The sequence below is a fragment of the Cricetulus griseus genome, chromosome 5 (assembly GCF_003668045.3).
Source record: "Cricetulus griseus strain 17A/GY chromosome 5, alternate assembly CriGri-PICRH-1.0, whole genome shotgun sequence".
NCBI lineage: Eukaryota > Metazoa > Chordata > Mammalia > Rodentia > Cricetidae > Cricetulus > Cricetulus griseus.
Genome location: NC_048598.1, coordinates 177,008,333 through 177,034,835, shown reverse-complemented (window position 1 = coordinate 177,034,835; position 26,503 = coordinate 177,008,333). Strand labels below are relative to the sequence as shown.

Genomic DNA, 26,503 nt, shown 5'->3' with positions numbered 1-26,503 from the left:
GAGGACTTCAGTGTGAACCTGACAAAAACCTCCCTGAAGGAGCGCTCAGGACCAGCAGGGGGCGCAGGTCACATGGAAAACCAGCACATTTCAGGAACAGGTGCAGACATAATTCGATGCTGGTTCTGAGTTCTCAGATGTCAATCAATCTGAGGATTTACTTGAAAGCGTCCAGAACTTGTGGTCTCTACATGCCAGGAGATCAGAGGGTGGAGCTAGCTACTAGTTAACCTCAGAAGCCAGGCAGTGGTGGCACATGCCTTTAATCCCAGCTCTCTTGGCTCACACCTTTAATCCCAGCACTTGCGAGGTGGAGACAGGAAGTGAAAAGGTTGGATGTAGACAGGATCTCAGCCTTTTTTGATGTAGGAACAAAGCAGGTAGGAAGCAAGTGGCAACTGTTTCCAGTTCTCTGATCTTCCAGGTTTTTACCCTGATATCTGACTTCTGGTTTTTATTGATTAAGACTCATGAGATTAACACCTCATCCTCATCCAATTTTGGGGTCATGGTTTCATGAAATAGCCACTTTCCTGTGGCTTTACATCCACTGACCCCTGAAGCAGCTGTACCTGCTGGGAAATGTGCCCAGCAGAGTCACATCAGCAGAGGCTGTCTTTCCCTTTCTTCCCAAGCCCTCTGAGCCATTCTGGTTTTGTTGTTGTTGTTTTGTTTGGTGTTTGTTTGTTTTTTTTTTTTTTCTGTTGCAGCGTCTTTAAAGAAAATGCTCCAGGTGCTTGACTTCCTAATGCCAACCGAGTCAGCATGTTTCCATGTTCCCCAGTGCAGACGGTGGCTCTTTGCCTTTTTTCCCTAGTGGGTTTGGGCTTTCCATGGATCCCCTCCTCAGACTGATGACAGGCCAGCAGCAGCAGGTGTGTGTATTCACCATGCTGTTCACACCCTGTGTTCTCCACTCAGACTCCCTAAGTATTACATTTCCCTATCATCATCACCAGATTTGGAGAGACAATTGGCAATTCTTAGATGGAGGAATTAGTTTTAAAAAAGCTTTTCCAACGTTAAAAAATTGGAAACACCATTATGATGGAAGGAGTTATGTCTCTGTATGATCACATGATGGGTGTGTAAAAAGAGAACAAATAAAAGAGGGGATAATTAACTCAGATGGGATCCACACAATGCCAAAGATTAACATTATTTGATTGATCATTCTTGTTTTATCCCTACAATGTTGGCTGATATGAGAGCCAAGTTGCTTGACATGAGTGCCAAGATACAGGTCTTAGAAAGAGTTAATAAAGAAAACAATTCCATTTTGACTGATAAGTTACAAGCTTTAAGACATATTCAGACAAAGACCGAGGAATTGAAAGCATATTCAACATCAGTATTACATTATAAGATTAGAGAGGAACAGCCCAAGGCTTTCAAACAACCAACCTTAATTTATCCAGTCACCTGACAGCAACAACTGCCAAATGACAGATATCCTCCAGGCTGTGGAAAAGCTGATTGGATTAGTGTGGGAATGATATTTTTGAGGAGATTTAAGGAAGTGATATTCTCATATGTTATGCATTTACCTGTTGTGAGGCAGACATTAAATTCATGGTCAACCAGTGACAGATTTGTCCCAGAGAGACTGGAATGGCTTGTTTGCAGCAGTGTTGGAGTCTGGTCCTCAATTTCAGTGGAGAACCTGGTGAAAAGAGAAAAGATGAAGCTAGGACCATTGAACAATGAAGGAGGGATAGAGGTACTGAAACTTCCTAAGACCTATTCATTGGAGAGGGAGATTACCATGGTGTGTGTGTGTGTGTGTGTGTGTGTGTGTGTGTGTGTGTGTGTTGTGCACATGAGAACCTGTGTGTGCTTTTGAATTTTGTTATTTTATAATAGATTGGGTACATGTCATTTTATTCACCAGATTGATTTCTAAAGGGAGGGGGGCATGAAGACCTGAAAGTTGGAATGCTGGGGAGTTGTGAGAATTGTGATCAGATATATTTATACAATTTTTTTTGGCTGGACATTAGTGGCATACAACTTTAGTTCCAGCACTTGGAAGGCAGAAGCAGGCTGATCTCTGTGAGTTTGAGACCAGGCTAGTTTACAAGAGCTAGATCCTGGACAGGCTCCAAAGCCACAGAGAAGGCCTTTCTCAAAAATGTTATTTTCAGTGAAAAAAATGTTGCCAGGCACATGTGCCCTCCTGTGTCTCATGATACAATTTCAAATAAGCAGAGGCTAGTTGGCTCTCAACAGAGTCTTGACACTAGTTTGCCTATGAAGGTATCTTTCTTGGCAGGGAAGAATTGTCATACGAGTAGTACACAGCTGGGAAATGTTTGGTTGGTGACTTTTCACCCTCTATAGCCTGAACAAGTTCTTCTGGACATAGGAACATCCAGTCATCATAGAGGAAGTTTACAAATTATTTACAGCTTGAGTTACTTGTGTCTTATATCCAGAGTGTATGACCTGTTAAGCACTAACGGCTTATCATCTTGATCTGGGAAATAACCAAATCAAAGTATGTATTGTTTTAGGAGCTCTGGAACTATGATTAAACCAAACCAAACCAATCCAAAATAAAACAAAACAAAACAAAACAAAAAAAAAATGGCTTCTGTTTTCCTATGCATTCAGGTTAGATTTCAAGCCAAGTGCTGTTACAATACCAATATTTCTATAAGATGAACACTGTGATCAGTCGTTTAAATCTGTTTTAGATTTAATCTTTTAACCAGGTTTAAATTGGATGACAGATTAAATTTTTAAATCATGTTTAAATTTAATCACAGATTTAATAACAGATTAAAAGCCAGATTTATGTTTACCCTAAAATTATGGCCAAATGCCCTGACATATTCTTCATAGTTTGTGATCTTGCTTTCCAGTGACACATTAGTATGTGTTAACAGTGAAACACAATACAATATAATATGATATAATATAATAATCAAAACAAAAACCATCACAACTAAGTTGGACAAGGCAAGACAGCAGAAGGAAAAGAGTCCCAAGAAAAGGCAAAAAAATCACAGACCTACTCACCCATATACTCAGGAGTCGTATATCAAGAAATAGAAATTTGGGGTTCTTCTGTTTGTAGTACTAATATGGTTTTTAAAGACAAACTTTTTCATACATGAGTAAAATTTTATATTCTATACTGCTCCTGCTCTCTCTCTCTCATATATATATATATATATATATATATATATCCTCATATATATATTCCCTCATATATATAATCCCATATATGCATTCCTAATATATTCCTAATATATATATTCTTATATTAGACAAGCTTCTCAGTCCATATAATGTTACTTGTAAATGTGATTTCAGGGCTTTTGTATTGCTGCGCTCTCCTCTCTAGAAGACCATTTCTCAGACACACAGCTCCTTAGTCTGTGTTCTTTGACTACGGTTGAGAGGAGGTGAGCTGCCTTCCTTCCAGCAGGCTTTGTTTCCACAAGGTTCAGTCACTGCATTATTCACAGTTTCTACCATGATCCCGAGTATCTGAGGAGAGGAAGGAGAGGACTCTGTGGTTGGTAAGTAAAATAAAAGAAAGAATTTAATAACAATACTAAAAGAAGAAATGGAGCTCCCAACCTCAGGGGGCAGCTACACTTAGGGCTGAAGCTGACTCAGTCAGTGCTCAGTGCATCAGGGAAGAAGACAACACAGTGAAAGAAAATTGCTCCAGAGCATGGAACAGAGCAATGCCCACTGTCCATTATAAGCCAGGACAGAAAGAACTGGTGTGAAATGTACCCTAAAACGCATCATTAAACAATTCTGGAATGTACATTCCCCGTGTGTTTTCTGACTTTCTTCTCTTCCACTGTCACCTCCCATTCTCACCTCAGCCTCTGGGAATCAGAACAATGCAGTCCATGCCAGGATTTCCACCTTTTCATTCTCTGTGTGTCTCAGGTCAGGCAGCATTTGTCTTCATGACCCTGGATTATCTCCCTTGCTGTCACTTGCTCAGGTCCATTCAGTTTCACACACAGGACAGAGTTTTCCTCATTCAAGACCACATCACAGTATTCTCACAGATTCTCTTTGCCATCCTTTCTTTGTCAATGATTTCTTCCTCAAACACTGTGATCAATTTCATCTTAGTCATTTTATTGCTTCTATAGTTATTTTATGCATCTATGACATATTTTGATGATAGTGATCAGCCAATCATCCCATTAACTCCTCAATTCCCACACCCCACAAACCACTCTCAGCTTCATAGTGAACTCCTTTTCTCATCTTGACTCCTGGGAATGATCCTGCAATAGTTGCAGATGTTGGTGTAGACCTCTCATGAACACACGTTCATGTCTCTCATCTGTAGCCTATTGGTTGACTGGGAGAACTTATGGTGAAGCTGTGTTTTGTTTGGTGAAGAGTGCACACCAGTCTCACCACACTCGTCTACAGACAAACCAATGAAATGCTTTATGTGTGTATCAGCCATTATTATCTCTTGTTTCTGACAAGTTATACTAAGATTCCTGATGGGCATTCCCATGTGCATTTAACCTGTGGGTCAATAATAATTCAAAACTGGAAATTCTTTAGACATCTGTGAACATTGATAAGTATTGTTTAGATAAATGCCTATCAAGTATTTTTTTACTATTTAATTGATTTTTTCTGATCTTTCGACTGAGTTACGTGCATATGTGTATATGGGCTCATGATCATATTCATACTGAGTGAATATTTTCAAATTTCTAATTTGAAGTGGTCATCTCTGAAATCATGTACATAAAACACTGAAAAAACTGAGCATGCTGTCTTATATATTTCTATCTCATTCTCTCTCTCTCTCTCTCTCTCTCTCTCTCTCTCTCTCTGTGTGTGTGTGTGTGTGTGTGTGTGTGTGTGTGTGTGTGTGTAAATAGCTCATAGGGAGGAGGAGGCTAGGAATTGAGTAGTGAGAGTTTGGGTATGCATGGTGTAATTCAGTATTTCTTTATTTATCTTTCTTGGTTTTTTAATATGTCTAATATTGATTTATAGGGAATAGCGATGGTGTATCTCACCATCTTTCTAAATTTGTTTATTAGTTCTAATTCTTCATGTAGTCTTTGACTGTTTCTAATATATATATATATATATATATATATATATATATATATATTAGATCCCATCTGAATTGATGAATAAGTTTCAATTTTCTAATTTGGAATACTTTTTATTGTTTTTGTGATTGATGTTCTGGCTATTATGAAGTACTATCTTGAATCAGCAGGTTCAAATTAGGACAATTTTCTTTTACTTACATAAGTACCAACCATTCAACTCCACAACATTTCTTTACCACTGTAGAAAGCAAACAAATAGACAAAAGAAAGGGATTTAAAGAAGAAAACTCATGAGAAACACACCTGCAGCATGCTTAAAAAGAAAATTTTAACAGCCAAGGTTTTTGGAGCGTTTGAGTTTATCAAGAGTCCATTTGGGCTCCTCTTGCCTGTGTCTCAGACATTAACATATATCCCTTACTAAGTGCCTACACTGATAACAAGGGTTGTTCTACTCAATAGGTTGAAATTCATGCCCCATTCTGGCAAAATGTCTAAGTTGTGGCCAGCTAATATTAGAGGTGTCCCATGGGTCCTGCGGTTATCTGATGAGGGTTGAACAACACTCTCCAATATCCTCTGCTAAAGCCTGGTGGGCCAGGATGGACTCAATGCTCTCAATGCAAGTTCCCTGGAGCACAAACACATTTCACACTGAGGATGGTCGGCTGGCTCATGGACCATTCAGTGTGGCTCAGATTGAGGAACATGACAGTGGAGACTTCAGTCTCAGTGGGAAGGAGTCTGTGAAGAGCTTAGGGATGAGTTATGGGATGTATTCTATAAGAGTGTGTTAGGACTGGTCAATCAGTGTCCTGCTGTCTGACTCAGATGCTTCTGCCTTCTTCTCAGGCTGGATCAGGTCTTGATAATAACAGCTAACTGTCTCATAAATATGCAAATGACCTGAATTCGTGATGCTAAATACTGAGATGTCCATAGACCACAGCAACAGGTGACTAACCTCATCTCCACAGTCCCTGAGTGCATACATCCTCACCATGGGCTGGAGCTGGAACTTGTTTTTCCTGGTAGCAGCAGCTACAGGTAAGAGGCTCTCCAGTTCCAGGCCTGAGGACAGTAGAGGCTCAGGTGACAGTAGCATCCAGTTTTCCTTCTCTCCACAAGTGTCCAATGCGAGATCCAATTGCAGGAGTCTGGGTCTCAGCCTGTAAGGCCTGGGTCTTCAGTGAAGGTGTCCTGCAAGGTTTCAGACTACAACATCATTGAGTACTATATGCATTGGGTGAAGCAGAAGCCTGGACAGGGGCTGGAGTGGATGGGAAGTTTCAACCCCAGAACTGGTAGCACAGATATGCACAGAAGTTCCAAGGACCCGTCTCCATGACCAGTGTCACATCCTCCAGCACAGCCTACATGGAGCTCAGCAGCCTGACATCTGAGGACTCTGCAGTCTATTACTGTGCAAGAGACACAGTGTTGCAACCACATCCTGAGTGTGTCAGGAAACCTGGAGGAGCAGGAAGCAGAGACTGAGATGGCACAGAAGAGCGGCCTGGAGACTTACAAAGAAATAATGAATCTGACTGTCCTGTTTCAGCCTCCTCCTAATGGTCCTATGAGATGTTTGTCAGTTTTTCCAAATGACATCTGAAAATGACTGAACGTGCCCTGCATTATACCACAAATTGATGAGATCTTTATCAGTGACCACCTCCATTGATATGTGTTTTCTTTAATGAAACAAAATATAAAAATGTGTGACAATACATTATGGTGTGTGTGTGTGTGTGTGTGTGTGTGTGTGTGTGTGTGTGTGTGTGTGATCTAAATTAAAGACATTAGAACTGTTGATAAAGTAGCTGGGAATATATTATAATAAGAATTTGACTAGGAAAATAGATCAGCAATATCAGAACAAACAAAAACACATGTCAAAATTCATGTGCACACTGAATACTTTAGTAGAAGTTATTACCAAAGATTTGTGGGGAGTCAATTAACCATTCCTCATAATTTCAATTACAAGTAATCATTTATAGGTGATTCTAATCCTGGATTGCTTTTGTGAATTGTAATCACATTTTTTTTTATCAATTGAGAGATGAAGATGACCCTATTATCACACTGTGGAGTCCTCTGGTATAGAGTCTGTTACTCTCACAGCATTCTGGGCTCCTGCTCACATGACACTGGGCCAGAGCAGGGGATCCTGACCTGATGATGTGAGAGGCCTTGATGTCATCAGGAGCCCTGGGTGATCATTGCCTGTTTCCTGAAATTGGATTGTCTCTGCAACAAGTTTAGATTGACACTGACTGACAATGACTGGACGTCAGTGTATAACACAGGATTACCCAACCAACCCCACACCAACACATACACAAGCACACACACACACACACACACACACACTCGCGCGCGCACACACACACACACAGACACACACACACACACAGAGAGAGAGAGAGAGAGAGAGATGAGAGAAAGAGAGGGAGAGAGAGAGAAAGAGAGACTGAGAGAGATTTTTGTTTTTAGAGATGTGGAGGGCCACTTATAATCCCTCTTGATTTATGACTCTAACTTACACATATCTGTATCTAATGAATTCTATATATCTGTGTTTTTCTTCTGTTTTCATTAGGAGAACACACATACCTTGTCTCTACAAGGGCTGAATGACAGGAACAAATAATTCTGCCATTGATAGCATGGCTACAGGGTATTTTAATTACAGAAAGTTCCTGTCCTCCAAGGCCCAGTGTCCACTCAATGTCCTGTGTGCAACATAAAGTTTCAGCAACATCATGAAATCTCTTACTCAGATATAAACCACAGAGTCAGGATAGAAAGGGAAGAGGGGTTCCATTATCTGTGAATTCCAGGGAACCATCCACAGAAAGATTAAACGTGGTAAGAATGTTGGGTAGTTGTTATATTTGAACTGGATGGACCCATGTAAGTTGAATAGGCCTGACTTCGGTGGGGACACACTGGATCTCTCAAGAAGTGGTAAAGATTCCATCCTCCACAGAACTTCATCTTATGGCTGCCATGATTCATCACAGTCACACAAGATTCCTAGGAGAACCTTTCTGAACTGTATATGATTGCTGAGAGCACATTAAACTGTCTACAAACATTTCAGAGCAATCCCTATATGGGGTGAGATTAATCAATTGGAGACCAAGATCTGTCAAATAATTATAGAGGTCCAATATTGTATATTGTGATTTTCCAAATGACATCAAGTCCACATGATCACTGATATTGGTAAGTATTTTTGCCATGAGACATCTGAAAGTAAAAGCAAAATAATTTAGCTATGCATAGCCTGAGGGGTAAGTATAGAGGGGCCAGCAAGGGTGTTTCCTGAATCTACTCAGAGTTTATTCCTCTGAGTTAACCACATACAAGGCCCAGGAGACCATCTCCTATGGCAGTTAGAATCTTCCCCTAGAAGGACACAAGATCAGTTAGTTCCTAGATTCTATGTCACTCTCCTGGACTGCTACAGCAAAGGAAATGAGACAGTTCAAAGGCCCTCTCTGTCACCATGGAGACAGTACATCTCATTATACGATAAATTCCTCAATTGGAAGCCAGGACTGGACAGTCTTATCTCATGGAGAGGCAACTCAAGGTTCTTCATGCTGAGTCCCACCCAATCAGGATAGAGTTTCATGTCCTGGGAGGGGACAGGACTGGAGGGATGGAGGGACACGAGATCACGGTCCAGAGTAGAGGCTCCAGATTTTTTAGAGACACACATGGTTCCTTTATTAGTTTGAAAATGTTTAAATCTACTGACCCTGATATACAGTAGTGTGAACTGAAACACAGGCTTCACCAAACTAATAATTAATGCTAACAAAGATTCAAATTTAAGTTGCTTACAGGATCTAATTCAAATACCTTTGTGAGGTTTCCTGTGTCATGATATCATATGGCTTTATTTCTATTTTATGCATTTATCTATTTTTTCTTATTGTATTCTACAGTTCCTTTGCCTATATAGAACAGCTTCTCATTTTGTCTTTTTATGGGATTCCTGAGTAAATAACTCAGGTGGTCCCTGCAACCACACCTGTTTCTAGTGCCTTTTCTTGGGCTCTTGCCATTCAGTTTTTGGTTTGTTTTGTCCTGTTCAAATGAGTTATTTTTTATCTCATTTTACTTTTTTGTATTTTATTCACTAGAATCTATTTGTTTTCAAAAGACAGCAGGGTGGTGAATACGGATCGGGGTACTTGGGAGTTGAGGAGGGAGGAGGAAGTATGGGAAGAAGCTTCTTCCATCAGCATGTGTTTCCTCTAAATTCTGCATTCAGGAAGGAGGAAGAAGTAGGTATGGACCCCATGCTACAATGACATGAAAGTGTGCTAACTTTCTGGGAAAACATTAAAAAGCTGGAAAAGGGAAGAAAAACTTAAGCAGTGTGGTCTTCCTAGTCAGAAACCAGGAATTCAGGAAGCCAAGTGTAAAAAGTAGTTTGGAGTTGGCATGAGACCTAAAAACACAGAAGCAGCAACTATGTTCATAGCAGCATTATTTGTAAAATTCAGAACTTGGTAATAACCTAGATGCCCCTTAATCAAATAATGGATGAAGTAACTGTGATATATTTACACAATGGAGTACTACTCAGCAGTAACAAACAAAGATGTCCTAAATCTGCAGACAAAGGACTAAGCTAGAAAATAAACAGCCTGAGTAAGGAAACCCATTCCCACAAAACAAATATAGTATGTACTCTATCATAAGTGGATACCAGAAATGAAGCAAAAGATACACAGACTACAATCCTCAACCCCAGAGAAGCTTTAACCCTCTACCATAAACAGATAGAAGCAGATGCAGAAATCGACAACTAACCAGTGGTCCAAGCTCCTGGAGTGCAATCTAAGTGAGGGAGGAAGGATGATATGAACAAAGGGGTCAAGATCATGATGGAAAAATCCACAGAATCAGCTGGGCCACCTAATGAGAGGTCACAAACTCAGGTCTGACAGATGGTGAACCTGCACAAGACCAAACTTGTCACCTCTTAATATAGGTGACAGTGGTGCACCTGGGACAGTATATGAGGCCACTGATAGTGTGAACAAGATCTAACTCTAATGCACAAACTGACTTAGTGGAGCCCAGTGTATATGGAGAGATACCTTGCTCAGCCTAGACACAAAGGTGCAGGGTGGTGGGAAGGCGTATAAGTACTGCCTCATAGAGATGAAGGACAGAATTAGTGGATTCCTAGGGGATGCCTTACACTCTCCAAGGAGCAGATGGGAGGTGGGGGGAGCGGGAGGTGTAAGAGGAGCATCTCATGGTGGCTTCCCAGTCTTCTGGACCGAGCACTCTTTCTGTCCCCTCTTTAAGGATTTTCACTAAGCTTTTGGTGTGTTAATATTGAAGATGTATCAAGTGTAGTTGTGCATCCCTAGGTCACTTGTTCTCTGAACGTTTGCCTGCTATGGTTCTCTGTAATAGCCTCCATCTGCCATTAAATGAAAAACAAGAACATCATTAATGAAGGAGTTAGAGCTTTTATCTGAGGATATAAGGATATGTTTATAATTAAAGTTAGAAAGTGTGTGTGTGTGTGTGTGTGTGTGTGTGTGTGTTTTACAAGCAGGGCCCCATTGAAGGTCAAAGTGTTTATAGATGGGTTTAATTAGTGTTTAATTTTCTGCTTTGGAACCATGCAGGCAGAATACATTCTGTTGCAGTAACCAGTCAATATCTGATTTAATTCAGACTACTCCATGAGATAGTACCTACTTCTGACACTGCTCAGATGGCCAAGAAGCTGATATTAGAGATCCCTGGGAACTAGGAGAAAACAAAAACTGATATTCTGTTAAAGATGGCTTGGGGAGGAAAGATTCTGCATAAACCAGCCCATCTGGCAGCACTGAGATACAAGAACCTTGAGGAACAGGAGGCTTGCATGTTAAGTAAGAACAATGTCTGCTCAGCACTTCAGAGAAGCAAGACAAAGGTAAACACTGCCTAAGATGTGGAAGAGAGAATGTCACAAGAACACAGTAGGCTCTGGGAAAGGAAGGAGGTGGATTTCCCTGTCCCATGCAGGCAAGTCTCTCCAGATCCAGGTGCACCTTTACTGTGAGAAACAGCAGACCTAACTGATGGAGAGAGAAAGGCAAGTCATTGAAGAACCAGAGAGCAGAAGGATGTAGAATGGAGTAAATAGTCACACTGAGTGTTTTAGGAAGGTCACAGAAGAGTTGGAGTGCCTATGTGAAGGGGAAGCAGGTCTGTATGGTAGGTGGGGAAGGTTAACCCTGGAGGAGCTAAATGCTAAATACAGGTCATCAAAATGTGTTTTAATCATTGTTAAAGAAGAATCTCAGACAGTATTTATATTTATGTAATGTTTTTTTTTGTTTTTTGAGGATCAATTTTCAGTCTTTATGTGTGAAAGGCTATAGTACTTTGCTGTGGCCTCAACCACATTTCATAAATTAAATTAAAAGTAGGTATTCATTATTTATTGAATCTTATAAAAACATTTATTAAATGATTGTATTTTAGTTTTTCTTATCTAAAATTTCTATGAATTATTTTAATATTTCATAAAAAGAGAGCAGAAAAGTTTACAAGTAGAGAGCACAATAAAGTAATTCTGAAAACACATTTTTATGTAAAACCATGAATTCATACTGAATAGTCTATTTTTTCATTCCCTCTATCTTCTCTTTTCTCTATTGGCACACAGTTTCATATACACCAAGCTTAACTTAAATCTAAGGTTCTCCTATTCCAAACTCTTGCCTATCATGTATGGTGGGGATGAACACAAGGCTTCAAGCATGCAAAACAATACTCTAGCAGCTAAGCTACATGCCTGGGGAAACTATTGATGCCTTGATGCTATAAACACCACTAGGTTCCTAATTTCGTCTCAAACAGTTGCACTATTATTTGTGCCTCTGAGTTCACGATATAGCAGGAAGACATGCAAACTACATCCTCCTCTGCCATTGAAAATCAGCCCTGATCCTGCAGCTCTGACAGAGGTGCCCGGCACTGGACTCCCTGGTCCTCCCATTCTGTGGTCATCAATGAACACTGAATACTCAGCATGGAGTTGAGACTGAGCTGGGTTTTCCTTGTTGCTCTTTTGAAAGGTAATTTACACATAAGGAGAGATACTGTGGAGTGGACTTGCGTGAGAGGGACAGTGGACATTTGTGAGAGTTTACTGACAGGATTCTCTTTTCACAGGTGTCCAGTGTGAGGTGCAGCTGGTGGAGTCTGGGGGAGGCTTGGTGCAGCCTGGAAAGTCCCTGAAACTCTCCTGTGCAGCCTCTGGATTCACCTTCAGTGGTGCCTGGATGAACTGGGTCCGCCAGGCTCCAGGGAAGGGGCTGGAGTGGGTTGCACAAATTAGAATCAAACCTGATAATTATGCAACGTACTATGGGGAGTCCGTGAAAGGCAGATTCACCATCTCAAGAGACGACTCCAAAAGCAGCCTCTACCTGCAAATGAACAGCTTAAGAGCCGAGGACACCGCCATTTATTACTGTGCAAGACACACAGTAAGAGGACTTCAGTGTAAACCTGACAAAAACCTCCCTGCAGGAGCGCTCAGGACCAGCAGGGGGCGCGTTGCACACATGGAAAACCAGCACATTGCAGGAACAGGTGCAGAACATAATTGTAGGCTGGTTCTGAGGTCTCAGATGTCACTCCATCTAAGGATTTCCTTGAATGCGTTCTGTACTTGTGGTTTTTAGATGCCTGGAGATCAGATGGTGCAGCTAGCTATTAGTTAACCTCAGAAGCCATGCAGTGGTGTCACACGCCTTTAATCTCAGCTCTCTTGGCTCACACCTTTAATCCCAGCACTTGGGAGTTGGAGACAGGAAGTGAAAAGGTTGGATGTAGACATGATCTCAGGCTTTTTGGATGTAGGAAGGAAGCAGGCAGGAAGCAACTGGCAGCTGTTCCCAGTTCTCTAACCTTCCAGGTTTTTACCCTGACATCTGTCTTCTGGTTTTTATTGCTTAAGACTCATGAGATTAACGCCTCCTCACGCATCCATTTTTTTTGGGTCATGGTTTCATGAAACAGGCACTGTATTGCAGCTTTGCAGCCACTGGTCCTGCAGCAGCTGCACCTGGCAGCAACTTTGCCCAGCAGAGTCTCAGCACCAGAGGCTGCCTTTCCCTTTCTTCCCCAAGGACTGTGAGCCATTCTGTATTTTTGTTTGTTTGTTGGTTGGTTTTGTTTTCTGTTGCAGCCTCTTTACAGGAAATGCTCCAGGTTCTTCCAACTGAGTCAGCAATTTTGCATGTTCCCCTGTGCAGACGGGTGGCTCTTTGGCTTTTACTGCGTCTCTCTGTCCCAGGTACAGACTGATGAACGCAGCAAGAGCCTATTCTATCTTGTTGTCATTTTATTATATAGGGCTCTGCTAGAGCTGGGTCCTACTGACACCTGGGAGGAGCCTGGCTTTGAGAGGGACATTGACAATAACATTAACACAACATGAAATCCATCTCTGAATCATCCTGTCAGCATCTCCCAGTAAACAAAGCCATTTATCCCTGCAGTTGAGCTCTGTGAGCACTGAAGTTTTAGGATTTTGTTCCTGATCGAGACAGAGACAGTGCAGCCTCAGTGTAAGCAATGACAAACCAATATGAGGGGGGGTTCATGAACAGCAGGGGGGCGCAATGGAGCCAAGAATCCAGTAGAGAGTTGAGGTTGTTGTGGAGGGGACTCTGTATCCTCTGTGGTTTCCTTTCTTGAGTCTGCTAGTACACCTCCACCTGCTGTGGTTGACGTGTGAGGTTTCCATGCTCAAACACAGTCAAGATTCTTTGTCAAACTATTTATGGGTTTATATTTTTTGTTTATATTATTCAGTTTTCACTGACATTAACTTTTTCAAAAAAAACGTACAATGAATTGTGATCACTGATTCCTCTTCACCTACTCTTCCTAGATATTTCATTTATCTTCCTCTAGAAAAATCTACACATGTCTTTGCCTCTCCAGGAAAAAAAATACATACAGAATATTTTAAGGAAGGAATCAACACCAAACAGAAAGAAAACTATAAGTACACTTACACATAAGTGCACACAAATTAAAAAAAAAACCACAACTCTATATCCATGATACACAGGCAAAAACATGAAACAAAAATGCACAATGTGATAGCAGAGAAAACAATTTTAAAAATACCATTGAGTTCATTCAGTTTTGCCAGAGCTTCTCAGGTAGCTGATCAGGTAAATGTGTCTCCTGGGAAACTTGGCAACATCAGTTTGATAGTTTGGAACAACTTGATAGGATGCAAGAACTGAATTCTGAAAGTTGTCCTCTGAGGATCACACACACACACACCCTGGTGCCTGTCTCTCCTGTTCACACCACTCAAGATTGAATAACAATGTTTAAAACTGTTATATGAATTGGAGAAACTCCTGAGGACCCACACCAAGCAAAGAATCTATTGACATTGAAGACTTATAAGGAAAATATAATGAGTTTTCTTTGGAAGTTGTCTGCATGTTTCTTGTGAACTAATGAAAGACTCCATCCATGTGTCATAGATAAAACTGATTGGACTCACTCTGTTACTAATAAATGAAACAAATGAGGTCATGAAGAGGGATGGAGCCTTATTGAAAAGTCCCAAGTGGAACCATTGAGGCATAATGGGCATAGATATGATCATACAATATTTTATACATGGGTTAAAATTTCAAAGAATGTAACATATGAAATATGAAAATAACATTTTACATAGTTTTAGATTTTTCATACTCATGTATTTCATACACTGTGTTTTCCCCCCATAATCTCTACCCTTCATTTTCTGTCCCCTCCTACTTTACCTTTGTTCTACTAGACGATTGCACTCATACTTTGTCATGTATTTCCTTTCATAGTTGTGTATAAGCCTGCAATATCTAAAAACTATTGATCCTATTCTCATAATGTCTGGTTTCTGAGATGATCTGAATACACTTATCGATACCTGCATCCATTTTTCTATAGCAGATGTAATTTCCCTATTCCATGTAGTTGAACAGCTTGTTTTGTTTATATAAACATGTCTACTTGATGAGATCCTCTGTTGGCAGTTACATACTTTATTTCTACAATTTAGTTATTGTGATGTTGTTGCAATAATCATTGATGAGCAAATATTTTTGAGATTTGGCAGAGATTCTCAGTATATAATCTGTTGGAAAGGCACTTATTAATTGCATACATCTGTTACAATAAATCTTTCTGCCAAAAGCCGCCTGAGCCCCACGTGTGAGCTTTACACCAGCTGTCCGCCTGAGTTAGGCCCAAATGAATACACAGAAACTTGTATTAGGTACAGTGCTGCTTGGCCAATGACTAGGATTCTCATCTGTTAGTTCAGTCTTAACTATCATAAATCTATATATTTTATAAGACTTATCTTATTGGGCGACTTATTGGTGTCCCTCCTTGTCGTTAGATGACATTATGCTGCTGGAGCAGGAGTGGAGGGGAAAAGAGGGATGCTTCCTGTTTCTCCTTCACTTAAATATGAGTCTCCTTGCTATGTCACTTCCTGCCTGGATCAGCACTTCTCTACTACATTTCCCAGAATCCTCTTTGACTCCTAGTCCTGCCTAACTTGCCGTTTCATTGGCCAAACAGTATTTTATTTAACAATCAATAAGATAAACATACACAGTACATTCCCCATCATATATCTGAAAGGAGGCTGTAAGGTTCAACCTCAGCAAGTTTTAAATTTCCTGTCACTGTCATCATCATCACAGCCACCATCTGTAAATCGGTCTGATAACCTTGTCACATATTGGAGCCACTGTTTCAGGCTTGACATCTCTTGAGATCTTAAGTCCTGTTGTAACATCCTCAGCATCTACTGAGGGCCCTGGCAAGAAGGATGCTATACCTATCCTCACAGAGGATTCGGACAAGGACCTCAACATCCTGCTGCCAGACCCAGGTGTCCTCTACCTCCTGCTTCTCCAGCTGGACTAGGTTCTTATCTAAGAAGCACCCTGCTCATGAATATGCAAATCATGTGAGTATGTGGTGGTAAATACAGGGATGTCCACACCACCACCAACATATGATCAGTGTCCTCTCCACAGTCACTGAGCACACAGGTCCTCACCATGGGAAGGAGTTGGATCATCTTCCTTCTCATCTCATTATCTATAGGTAGGGAGATTTCCATTCCAAATCTGGAGGGCAGACAGGGATTGAGATGACAATGACACTCACTCTGCCTTTCTCTCCACAGGTGTCCACTGTCAGGTTCTGCTGCAGCAGTCTGGGCCTGAGCTTAGGAGTCCTGGGTCCTCAGTGAAGTTGTCCTACAAGACATCAGGCTACACCTTTACAAGCTATGTTATACACTGGGTGAAGCAGAAGCCTGGACAGGGCCTGGAGTGGATTGGGTGGATTGGTGGTGGAAGTGGTAACACCAAGTGTAATCCAAAGTTCCAGGACAAGACCATACTGACTAGAGACAAATCCTCCAGCACAGCCTACATGGAGCTCAGCAGCCTGACATCTGAGGACTCTGCAGTCTATTACTGTGCAAGACACACAGTGTTGCAACCACATCCTGAGTGTGTCAGAAACCCTGGAGGAGCAGGAAGCTGCCCTGGGACCAACATGACAGAGAAGATCAGCCTGGAGACTTGCTCAGAAATAATCATTCCTAGTGTCTCTTTTTCTCCCTCATCCTTGTGGTCTTATGTGCTTTAAGTTACATGTTCAAAATTATAACTGAGTAAAGTGATGTGAATTGAATTTACCTCCTAATACATTGTCTCTTGATAATAATGCACATTGACCACCCCAGTTGACATGTTTTTTGTTAATAAAGCAATGTATAAATGAACATTGTGATACTGCACAGTGACAAACATGTATCTGGGTTCTGAGAGACTGAAAGTTTTGATGGAGTAGCTTTGACTACAATGTAGTATGAGTCTTAACATTCAAATCTACAGAAATAACATCTGAACAAACCAAAACTCCTTTCATAATCTTAAGTCTTACGTGATCTGATTGTGTGTTTTTAATTCAACCTGTGTCCTCCAGCAGGATTTCCAGTGTCATAGATGTAAGGGATATCACAATTCACTGTCACATAATTGCAAACCTTGCAGTGTGATTAAAATTATTATTGAATTTTCACAAAATGCATTTATCAACCAAGAGTGATATATATATATATATATATATTATATATATATATATGTGTGTGTGTGTGTGTGTGTGTGTGTGTGTGTGTGTGTGTGTGTGTTGTATACAAACATATATATATATATATATATATATATATATATATATATATATGTGAGGATAGATTTGAGATTATACAGAATTCTTGGGTCTCAAATTTACTGCCTTCCTAGTTGCAGTCTGACCTGCAGTCTCAACTTTTATAGAGCATTGGCCTTCACTGGCACAGCATTATCTCTCATAGCCCACTGGATACCCAGAGGTTCTGCTTGTTCTGCAGTGCTTTTTGTTTTGGATAAATGGGTGACTATCAAGCAGCATATAGTCACCTGGAGTATTTTGAGGTCTCATGGGTTTGATTTAGTAAGACGTCTCTTTGACTGAGAACATTAATTTTGCATGTTCTGGTAGCAGATATTCCTTCTCCTCAGCATATGAATGCCATGTGTTTAAAGGGGATGAAAGTCATGTACTGAGTATGTTGAGGCAGACAGGAATCCCTTGGCTAATTCTGGTAGAGATTACTCAAAACTGTGTTGACTTTAAAATAAAGTGCTTCTTCAGTCGGTTTGAGTTCATGTGGCCTTGGCTCAGTAGATTTAGAGGGTCTTGCTATCCTGTTGTCCTCCATCTATTGTGGCTCTTACACTCTTTCAGTCAAATCTTTACTGAGGTTCTCTGTGCTCCAAGGGCTGGGATTTTATGTAGAAATCTCATTTATAGCTATATCTTTCTGCACTATGTCTTGCTTGGGTTTTAGTATTTGTTGCCATTTATTTTTATGGGACTCCCCAGAGTGTGAATGAATTGGTCTCAGATTCATTTTTCTTTAACTGATGTAATTTCCATATTCCTTGTAGTCAAAAAACTTCTGTTCTGTTGTTTATTTAAACATGTCTTCTTGATGAGACCATATGTGACAGATACATAGCTTATTCTCCATAATTTAGTTACTATGATGTTGCTGCAATAACCAATGTTATGTAAGTAATTCTGAAGTATATCTAGTTTTCGACATTTGGATGAGATGCTTAGTATTTAATCTGTTGGAAAGGCAAATATTAATTGCATATATCTGAAAGGAGTCTTTAAGTTTCAAACTCAGTAGGTTTTAAATTTCCTATCATTGTCATCATCATCACAGCCATCAACTGTAAATCAATATGAGAACCTTGTCACATATTGGAGTCACTGTCTCAGGCCTGAAATATTTGAGATCTTAGGTCCTGATGTTACGTCCTTAGCATCTGCAGAGAGCCCAGGGAACAAGCATGCTATACATAACCTAGGAGAGTATGAGGGTTTGGACCTTAGAATCCTGCTGCCTGACCCAGGGCTTCTCCACCTTCTTCTCAAGCTGGACTAGGTTTTTAGCCAAGATTCACCCTGCTCATGAATATGTAAATCACTTGAGTCTATGGTGGTAAATACAGGGATGTCCACACCACCAACAACATATGATCAGTGTCCTCTCCACAGTCACTGAGCACACAGGTCCTCACCATGGGATGGAGCTGGATCATCCTCTTCATCATCTCACTATCTACAGGTAAGGAGCTTTCCATGCCAAACCTGAAGTGCAGACAGAGAGTGAGATGACCATGACACCTACTCTGCCTTTCTCTTCACAGGTGTCCAGTCTCAGGTCCAGTTGCAGCAGTCTGGTGCTGAGCTGGTGAGGCCTGGGTCATCAGTGAAGCTGTCTTGCAAAGCTTGAGGATACAGCTTCACCAGCTACTATGTGAGCTGGGTGAAGCTGAAGCCAGGACAGGGCCTGGAATGGATTGGAGGGATTAATCTTTCTAATGATGTTAATGGCTATAACCAGAATTTCAAAGGCAAGGCCACACTGACTGCAGACAAATCCTCCAGCACAACCTACATGGAGCTCAGCAGCCTGACATCTGAGGACTCTGCTGTCTATTACTGTGCAAGAGACACAGTGTTGCAACCATATCCTCAGTGTGTCAGAAACCCTGGAGGAGCAGGAACCTAAGATGACAGAGAAGATCAGCCTGGATACTTAGACAGAAATAATCTTAGACAGAATAATCCAGTTCCCAGTTTTCATCCTACTCCTAATAGTCCTACAGGGTGATTTTCAATTGATATTATCCAAATGATATCTAATAATGAAGTGGTGCTTATTGGTTTTTCTGCAATCAGACCATGAGAAGACCTTTATCTGTGAACAGCTACATTGACAGGATTTTTCTTTAATGAAACAGTGAATAAGAAACTATGACAATACATTAAAAAGTGTGTGTGTGTGTCCTTTAAATCTAAGACACTATAATTTTATTGGGAATACACTACAATATGAATTTGGCCAGGAAAATAAAAATGAACAACATCAGAATAAACAAAAACAGCTTTCATAATTCAGTGATGTATCTAACAGCACATCAAATACATTGGTGGAGGTTGCTTCCATAGATTTGTGAGGAGTCTCTTTACCTTTCGTCATAATTTCGATTCTGTGTAATCATTTATAGTAAGTCTAATCCTGGGTTTCTTTGTTAGTAGTAATCAAATTTCTTATCAGTTGAGAGATGAAGATGACCCGAATGTCACACTGTGGAGTCCTCTGGTATAGAGTCTGTTACTCTCTCAGCATTCTGGGCTCCTGCTCACATAACACTGGGCCAGAGCAGGGGGATCCTGACCTGATGATGGGAGAGGCCTTGATGTCATCAGGAGCCCTGGGTGATCATTGCCTGTTTCCTGAAATTGGATTGTCTCTGCAGCACGTTTAGATTGACACTGACTGACATTGACTGGATGTCAGTGTATGACACAGGATAACCCCAGCACCTCCACACTAACACACACACACACACACACACACACACACACACACACACACACACAGACACACACACACACAGACACACACACACACAGACACACACACACACACACACACACACACACAGAGAGAGAGAGAGAGAGAGAGAGAGAGAGAGAGAGAGAGAGAGAAGAGAAGAGAGACTGAGAGAGATTTTTGTTTTTAGAGGTGTCAAGTGCTGCTTATATCCTTCAGTTTTTTACACAGTTATTACTTATACATATCCATATCTAAGCAATTCTGTCAATGCATGCTACTTGTGTTTGTTTTGTTTAATAAGTGGAACACAGATACTTTTGGTCTACAAAGGCTGAATGTAAGGAAAAAATAATTCTGCCATTTATAGCATGATTACAATCAGATGATTTTTATTGCAGAAATTTCTTGTCCTCCAAGGGCCACTGTCCTCCCCATATCTTATTGCAACATAAATTTCAGCATGATCCTGAACTCTTGCTCAGATATAAACCTCAGAATAAGGATAGAAAGGAAACAGGTGTTCTCTTATCTGAGAATTCTGGGGAACTGTCAACAGAAATATTAAAAGTGATTATGAATGTTAGGATCTTTTAGATGTGAACTAGCGGGACTCATGCAAGGTGCATAGGGCTGACTTCTGTGGGCACAGCCTGGACTTCTCAAAAATAGACAAAGCTTCCTTTCTCCACAGAACTCCATCTTAGGACTGCCAGGGTTCATTACAGTCACAAGAGATTCCTAGGACAGCATTCCTGACCTGTGCAAAATTGCTGAGAGAGTATAAATATGTATATAGCAATCCATACATAGGAGTGAGATTAATCAGTTGGAAACTTTGTTCTACCAAAGAAAACACGGAGGAGCATAGTCTGAAATATCATTATGATTTACAATGAAATCAAGTCCACATGATCAATAACATTGTTAAGTATTTTTAACATGAGACATCAAAAAGGAAAACCAACATAAATCAGTTATGCAGAGCCTGTGGAGTCAGTGCATAGAGGCCAGCCAAGGTGTTTCCTGACTCTACATAGAGATTATTCCTCTCATTTAACCACATACAAGGCCCAGGAGACCATCTCCAACAGAGTTAGAATCCTTCCCTAGCAAGATACAAGATAATTAAGTTCCCTGAAATCTATGTCACTCTCCTGGGAATGCTGCAGAGAGGCTAATGACTCAATTCAAAGACCTTCCCAATAAACATGTAGAGAGTACATCTCATAAAAAATGAAATCCTCAATTGGAAGCTAGGACTGGACAGTCGTGTCTCATGGAGAGGCAATCTCAAGGTTCTTCATGCTGAGTCTCACCCAATCCCAGTAGAGTTCATGTCCTTTGGAGGGGACAGGACTGGAGGGGTGGATGCACACCAGAGCAGGCTCCATGAGTGGGCACTCATGATTTCTCTCTGTCTTTTTGAAGACACACATTGTTCCTTTTATTAGTTTGAAAATGTTTAAAACTAGTGACCTGATATACAGGAATGCTAATTGAAATGCAGTTCTCACCAGACTAATAATTAATGCAAACAAAGATTCAAATTAAAATGTTACTTCCTGAAAAATAGTATTGTATATAATTTATATATTGTTGTTCTTCAATACTGGGTATCATACACCATACATTTGCAGGAATTAACATTAATCTACATGCTTGAAAACAATTTCTTTAATTTAATATCTAGATTCATCATGCACAAAACTATGCTAATTCTTCTGAAATTATCAAAGTTGTATTTTAATGGCCATTGTAGACCTAATAAGAAGGTGTCTGTTGTGAACAAACAAATAAAATTAAAATTAAAAAATAAATAAAGTAAGACCAAATTATATCAGAAATAATTACTGATAATTATTTTATTCTTTCCCTGTTACTTGTTTTTGTCTCTTTCATTTTGCTCTAGGCATTTAAATGTCTAATACTCCCAACACAAAGCTATGGAAATGCATACAAGGCCTACCTTTGCTGTTTTAAACCAGCACACTCCTAACCCTGCAGATCCTGCTGAGGAGCCCAGCTCCTGATACCAAGGCTTCCCATTGAGTGATAGCACTGAAGGAAAACCACTCACCATGGAGCTGTACATGAGGGGAGATTTCCCTGTTACTTTTAAATTTTAAATTAGTTCTTTTGACAATTTCTTAACCTGAGTACTGTGCCAAACATTATCCCCACTCCAATTCTTCCTGTGTCCAACTATTGCTCACTCTCAAATTCATGACTTCTTCAACTTTAATTAATAGTTTTTCAGTCTCTCTCTTTTCCCCCACTTGTGTGTGTGTATAACATTGGGCTCAGTGGGTAGTGGGAAGAAGGCAAGGTTTTGAGGAACCAGAGAGCAGAAACTGGAGAGTAAATGCAGAGAGGCCAGCAAGGGTGTTTCCTGACTTTACTCAGAGTTTATTCCTCTCAGTTAAGAACATACAAGGCCCAGGAGACCATCTCCTAATGCAGTTAGAACCCTCCCCTAGAAGGATATAGGATCTGTTAGTTCCTCAAATCTGTGTCACTGTCCTGGGAATGCTACAATAACAGAAATGACCTTGTTCAAAGACTCCCTCAATCACCATGAAGGCATTTTACTCAGAGTAGAATTTCTCTATAGGAAAACCAGGACATGCATTTGTCAACAGCAGATGGGGTTGTACAGCACAAGGAGGTGTGCATGTGGTCCCATCCCTAACCTAGAACCTATCTCCCGTTCATAACACCTTTAAATTGAAAAATGACATTTCTCAAAGAGTGTCAGGTGGAGGAAACCAAATAGTCCTAAGCACAGGCTGCAGGTCCATCAGCAGATGCCATCAGGATCTAATCAAATACCTTTGGGAGGTTCCCTATGTCATGATACCACATGACTTTATTTCTATTTTATACATTTATCTATTTATCTATTATTTTATCCTAGACTTCCTTTGCCTATATGGTAAGCTTCTCGTTTTGTCTTTTTATGGGATTCCTGAGTATATAAATCAGGTGGTCTCTGCAACCACACCTGTTTATTGAGCCTTTTCTTGGGCTCTTGTCATTCAGTTTTTTGTTTGTTTTCTCCTGTTCAAATGTGTCAATTTTTATCTAATTTTACTTTATTGTATTTTATTCACTAGAATCTTATTTGTTTTCAAAAGGCAGCAAGGTGGTGAATACGGATCGGGGGACTTGGGAGTTGGGGAGGGAGGAGGAAGTATGGGAAGAAGCTTCTCCCATCAGCATGTGTTTCCTCTACATTCTGCAGTCAGGAAGGAGGAAGAAGTATGATGGGGAAGTGCTTCTGTGTGTGTGTTTGTCTTGCTGGATGATAAATAAAATACTGTTTGGCCAATCAGACAGCAAGTTAGACAGGATGAGGAGTCAAAGAGGATTCTGGGAAATGTAGTAGAGAAGTGGTGATCCAGGCAGGAGGTGACATAGCAAGGAGACTCATTTAAGCAAGGAGAAACAGGAAGTATCCCTTTTTTCCCCTTTGCCTCCTGAAGCAGCGATGGGATACACGGTAAGGGAGAGTGCCAATGGAAGGCGTCCGATAATATAAGTCTTATAAAATATATAGATTTATGACAATTAAGACTGAGCTAATCAATGAGAATCCTAGTCATTGGCCAAGCAGCATTGTACCTAATACAAGTGTCTCTGTGCATTAATCGGGGCCCTAACTCAGGCAGGCGGCTGGCATAGAGTGCACACGTGGCGGTGGGGACTTGGTGGCTTTTGGTGGAAAGATTTATCATAACAGAAGTAGGTATGGACCCCATGCTACAATGACATGACAGTGTGCTAACTTTCTAGGAAAGATGGGAAAATATTATTTGGCTGGAAAAGGGAAGAAAAACTTGAGCAGTGTGGTCTTCCTAATCAGAAACCAGGAACTCAGGAAGCCAAGTGTAAATAGTAGATTGGAGTTGACATGAGACCTAAAAATACAGAAGCAGCAATTACATTCATAACAGCATTATTCATAAAATCCAGACCTTGGTAATAACCTAGATGCCCCTTAACCAAATAATGGATGAAGAAACTGTGATATGTTTACACAATGGAGTACTACTCAGCAGTAAGAAACAAAGACATCCTAAAATCTGCAGACAAATGGACTAAGCTAGAAAAAAAATCAGCCTGAGTGAGGAAACCCATTCCCACAAAACAAATATAGTATGTACTCAATCATAAGTGGATACCAGAAATGAAGCAAAAGATACACAGAATACAATCCTTAACCCCAGAGAAGCTTTAACCCTCTACCATAAACAGAGAGAAGCAGATGCAGAAATCCACACCTAACCAATGGGCCAAGCTCCTGGGGTGCAATCAAAGTGAGGGAGGAGTGATAATATGAACAAAGGGGTCAAGATCATGATGGGGAATTCCACAGAATCAGCAGACCTGAGACAGTGAGAGATCAGTGACTCTGGTCTGACTAACGGGGAACCTGCATAAGACTGAACAAGACTCCCTTAATATAGGTGACAGTGGTGCAGCTGGGACAATACATGAGGCCACTGATGGTGTGAACAAGATCTAACTCTAATGCAGAATCAGACTTAGTGGAGCCCATTCTACATGGAGAGAGAACCTGCCCAGCCTAGTCACAGGGGTGCCAGGGGGTGGGGAGGCACCTTGGTCAGCCTCAAGGAGATGATGGACAGAATTAGTAACTTCCTAGGGAAGGACTTATACTCTACAAGGAGCAGATGGGAGGTGGGGGGAGTGGGAGAGGGAAAGGGAGAAGAGGGAGTAGAAACTGGAATTTGATTATAAAATTAATTAATTAAAGAATAATAATATATCAAATGTTAAGAAACAAATGAATGGAAAAAAGCAAAAATATACATAAGAGCTGAAGATTGGGGGGCATTGGTCTAGAAAGTGGAGGTGGGGTCATGCCATTGTGTGTCCTGTGAGCCCTGTGGTCTCCAAACTGTCTTACCTCAGACACACTATAGAAAATGAGACAAAGTGATGCCTGTGTTGTAATGAGGAAATGGGGTGGAATCCACCCTCCTCTTTTATAAGGACAAGGCTGACTCCCCACATGCAAATGTATCTTCTAGCTCTAAGTTAAATCCCCTCCTGGACTGTGGGAGCTCACATCTCTCTCACAGGAGGCTGACCTCTGAGAAAAGGGGCTGTAGCCTAGAAGATGAGAATGTTGGGTCTTCTGTACCTGGTGACAGTCCTTCCTGGTGAGTGTGACCATTTCATACATGTGTCCATGAGGGGATGTGACAACATGTGATTGACAGAATTGACTCTTCCTGTCTGCAGGTGTCCTGTCCCAGATCCAGCTTCAGGAGTCAGGACCTGGCCTGGTGAAGCCCTCACAGTCGCTGTCCCTCACTTGCTCTGTTACTGGTTTCTCCATCACCACCAGTGGTTATGGCTGGAGCTGGATCAGACAGTTCCCGGGGAAGAAGCTGGAGTGGATGGGGTACATAGGTTATGATGGTGGCACTGACTACAACCCATCCCTCAAGAGCCGCATCTCCATCACCAGAGACCCAGCCAAGAACCAGATCTTCCTGCAGCTGAACTCTGTGACCACTGAGGACACAGCCACATATTACTGTGCAAGAGACACAGTGAGGGGACTTCAGCAGGAGCCCAGACAAAAACCTCGGTGCATAGGCGTTCAGGCCTAAGGAAGCCCAGGAACTCTAAGTCTTTAGAACAGGGAAAGAAAAACACTTGGTTTCCTCTGTCTTTGATTCCCACTCCCCACGCACAGAGAAGACATGGGGTCTTTTCTCTCTCTGATGCTGAAATGCTGTGTTTATGTGAAGTCACATTTGTTTGTGTCTCACTGTGTGTCTCAGGACAGGGTGTACAGTAATATTCTTGTCATTTTGAATGTTTTCGGAGTCTTTACAGGCTGAGCAGTCTCTCTGTGTTGAGTTATATGTTTTGATGAAAACAACTTTTTGGAACTCAGCTGATCACACATGGCAATAGTTTTCAAATAAAAATCTGATTTTATTGTTTCTCGCTCACATACTGCACTCTCAGTGATATCTGTGTGTTAGAGCTCATGCTAGCCTGTTTACACAAAGCAGTTGCTGAGATGCCTAGGGAATGAGACACAGTGTGACAAGGGGGTCCACACACCTGCAGCTGCATTACCCACCATGCAATGAACAGACAGGGATTTCCTGGTGTCACCTTTGTGGGGCTGAGTATAGATAAGAACTCTTCTGTCGATGGTTACTGCCTCCCAGAGATGAACTCTTCTGTGTGAGAAATTATATCAATTGGTGATAGGAAGAAAACAACATATGAAGTAATTACTCAAGTGGTCACACTGATCCTTAATATCCTTAAATGCAATAGAGGAGAATTCATCTCTGACTTCATAGAAGAGAACTGAAAGTCATGTGATCAGATTGACCTGGCCTGTGATTTGTGCTCT

At 41.0% G+C, this 26,503-nt stretch overlaps 1 pseudogene and 2 gene segments (V, D, J or C); all 3 read left to right on the top strand.

Moving 5' to 3' along the window:
• The first annotated feature begins 12,099 nt into the window (after positions 1-12,099).
• On the top strand, positions 12,100-16,052 carry LOC118238955. The segment is given in 3 exon segments: positions 12,100-12,175; positions 12,273-12,695; positions 15,928-16,052. Coding segments are annotated over 3 exon segments (594 nt in total).
• Positions 16,053-18,773: 2,721 nt separating this feature from the next.
• On the top strand, positions 18,774-19,266 carry LOC118238954 (annotated as a pseudogene).
• A 5,974-nt stretch (positions 19,267-25,240) lies between these two features.
• Positions 25,241-25,739, top strand: LOC113831631. The segment is given in 2 exon segments: positions 25,241-25,283; positions 25,366-25,739. Coding segments are annotated over 2 exon segments (417 nt in total).
• The last annotated feature ends 764 nt before the right edge of the window (positions 25,740-26,503 follow it).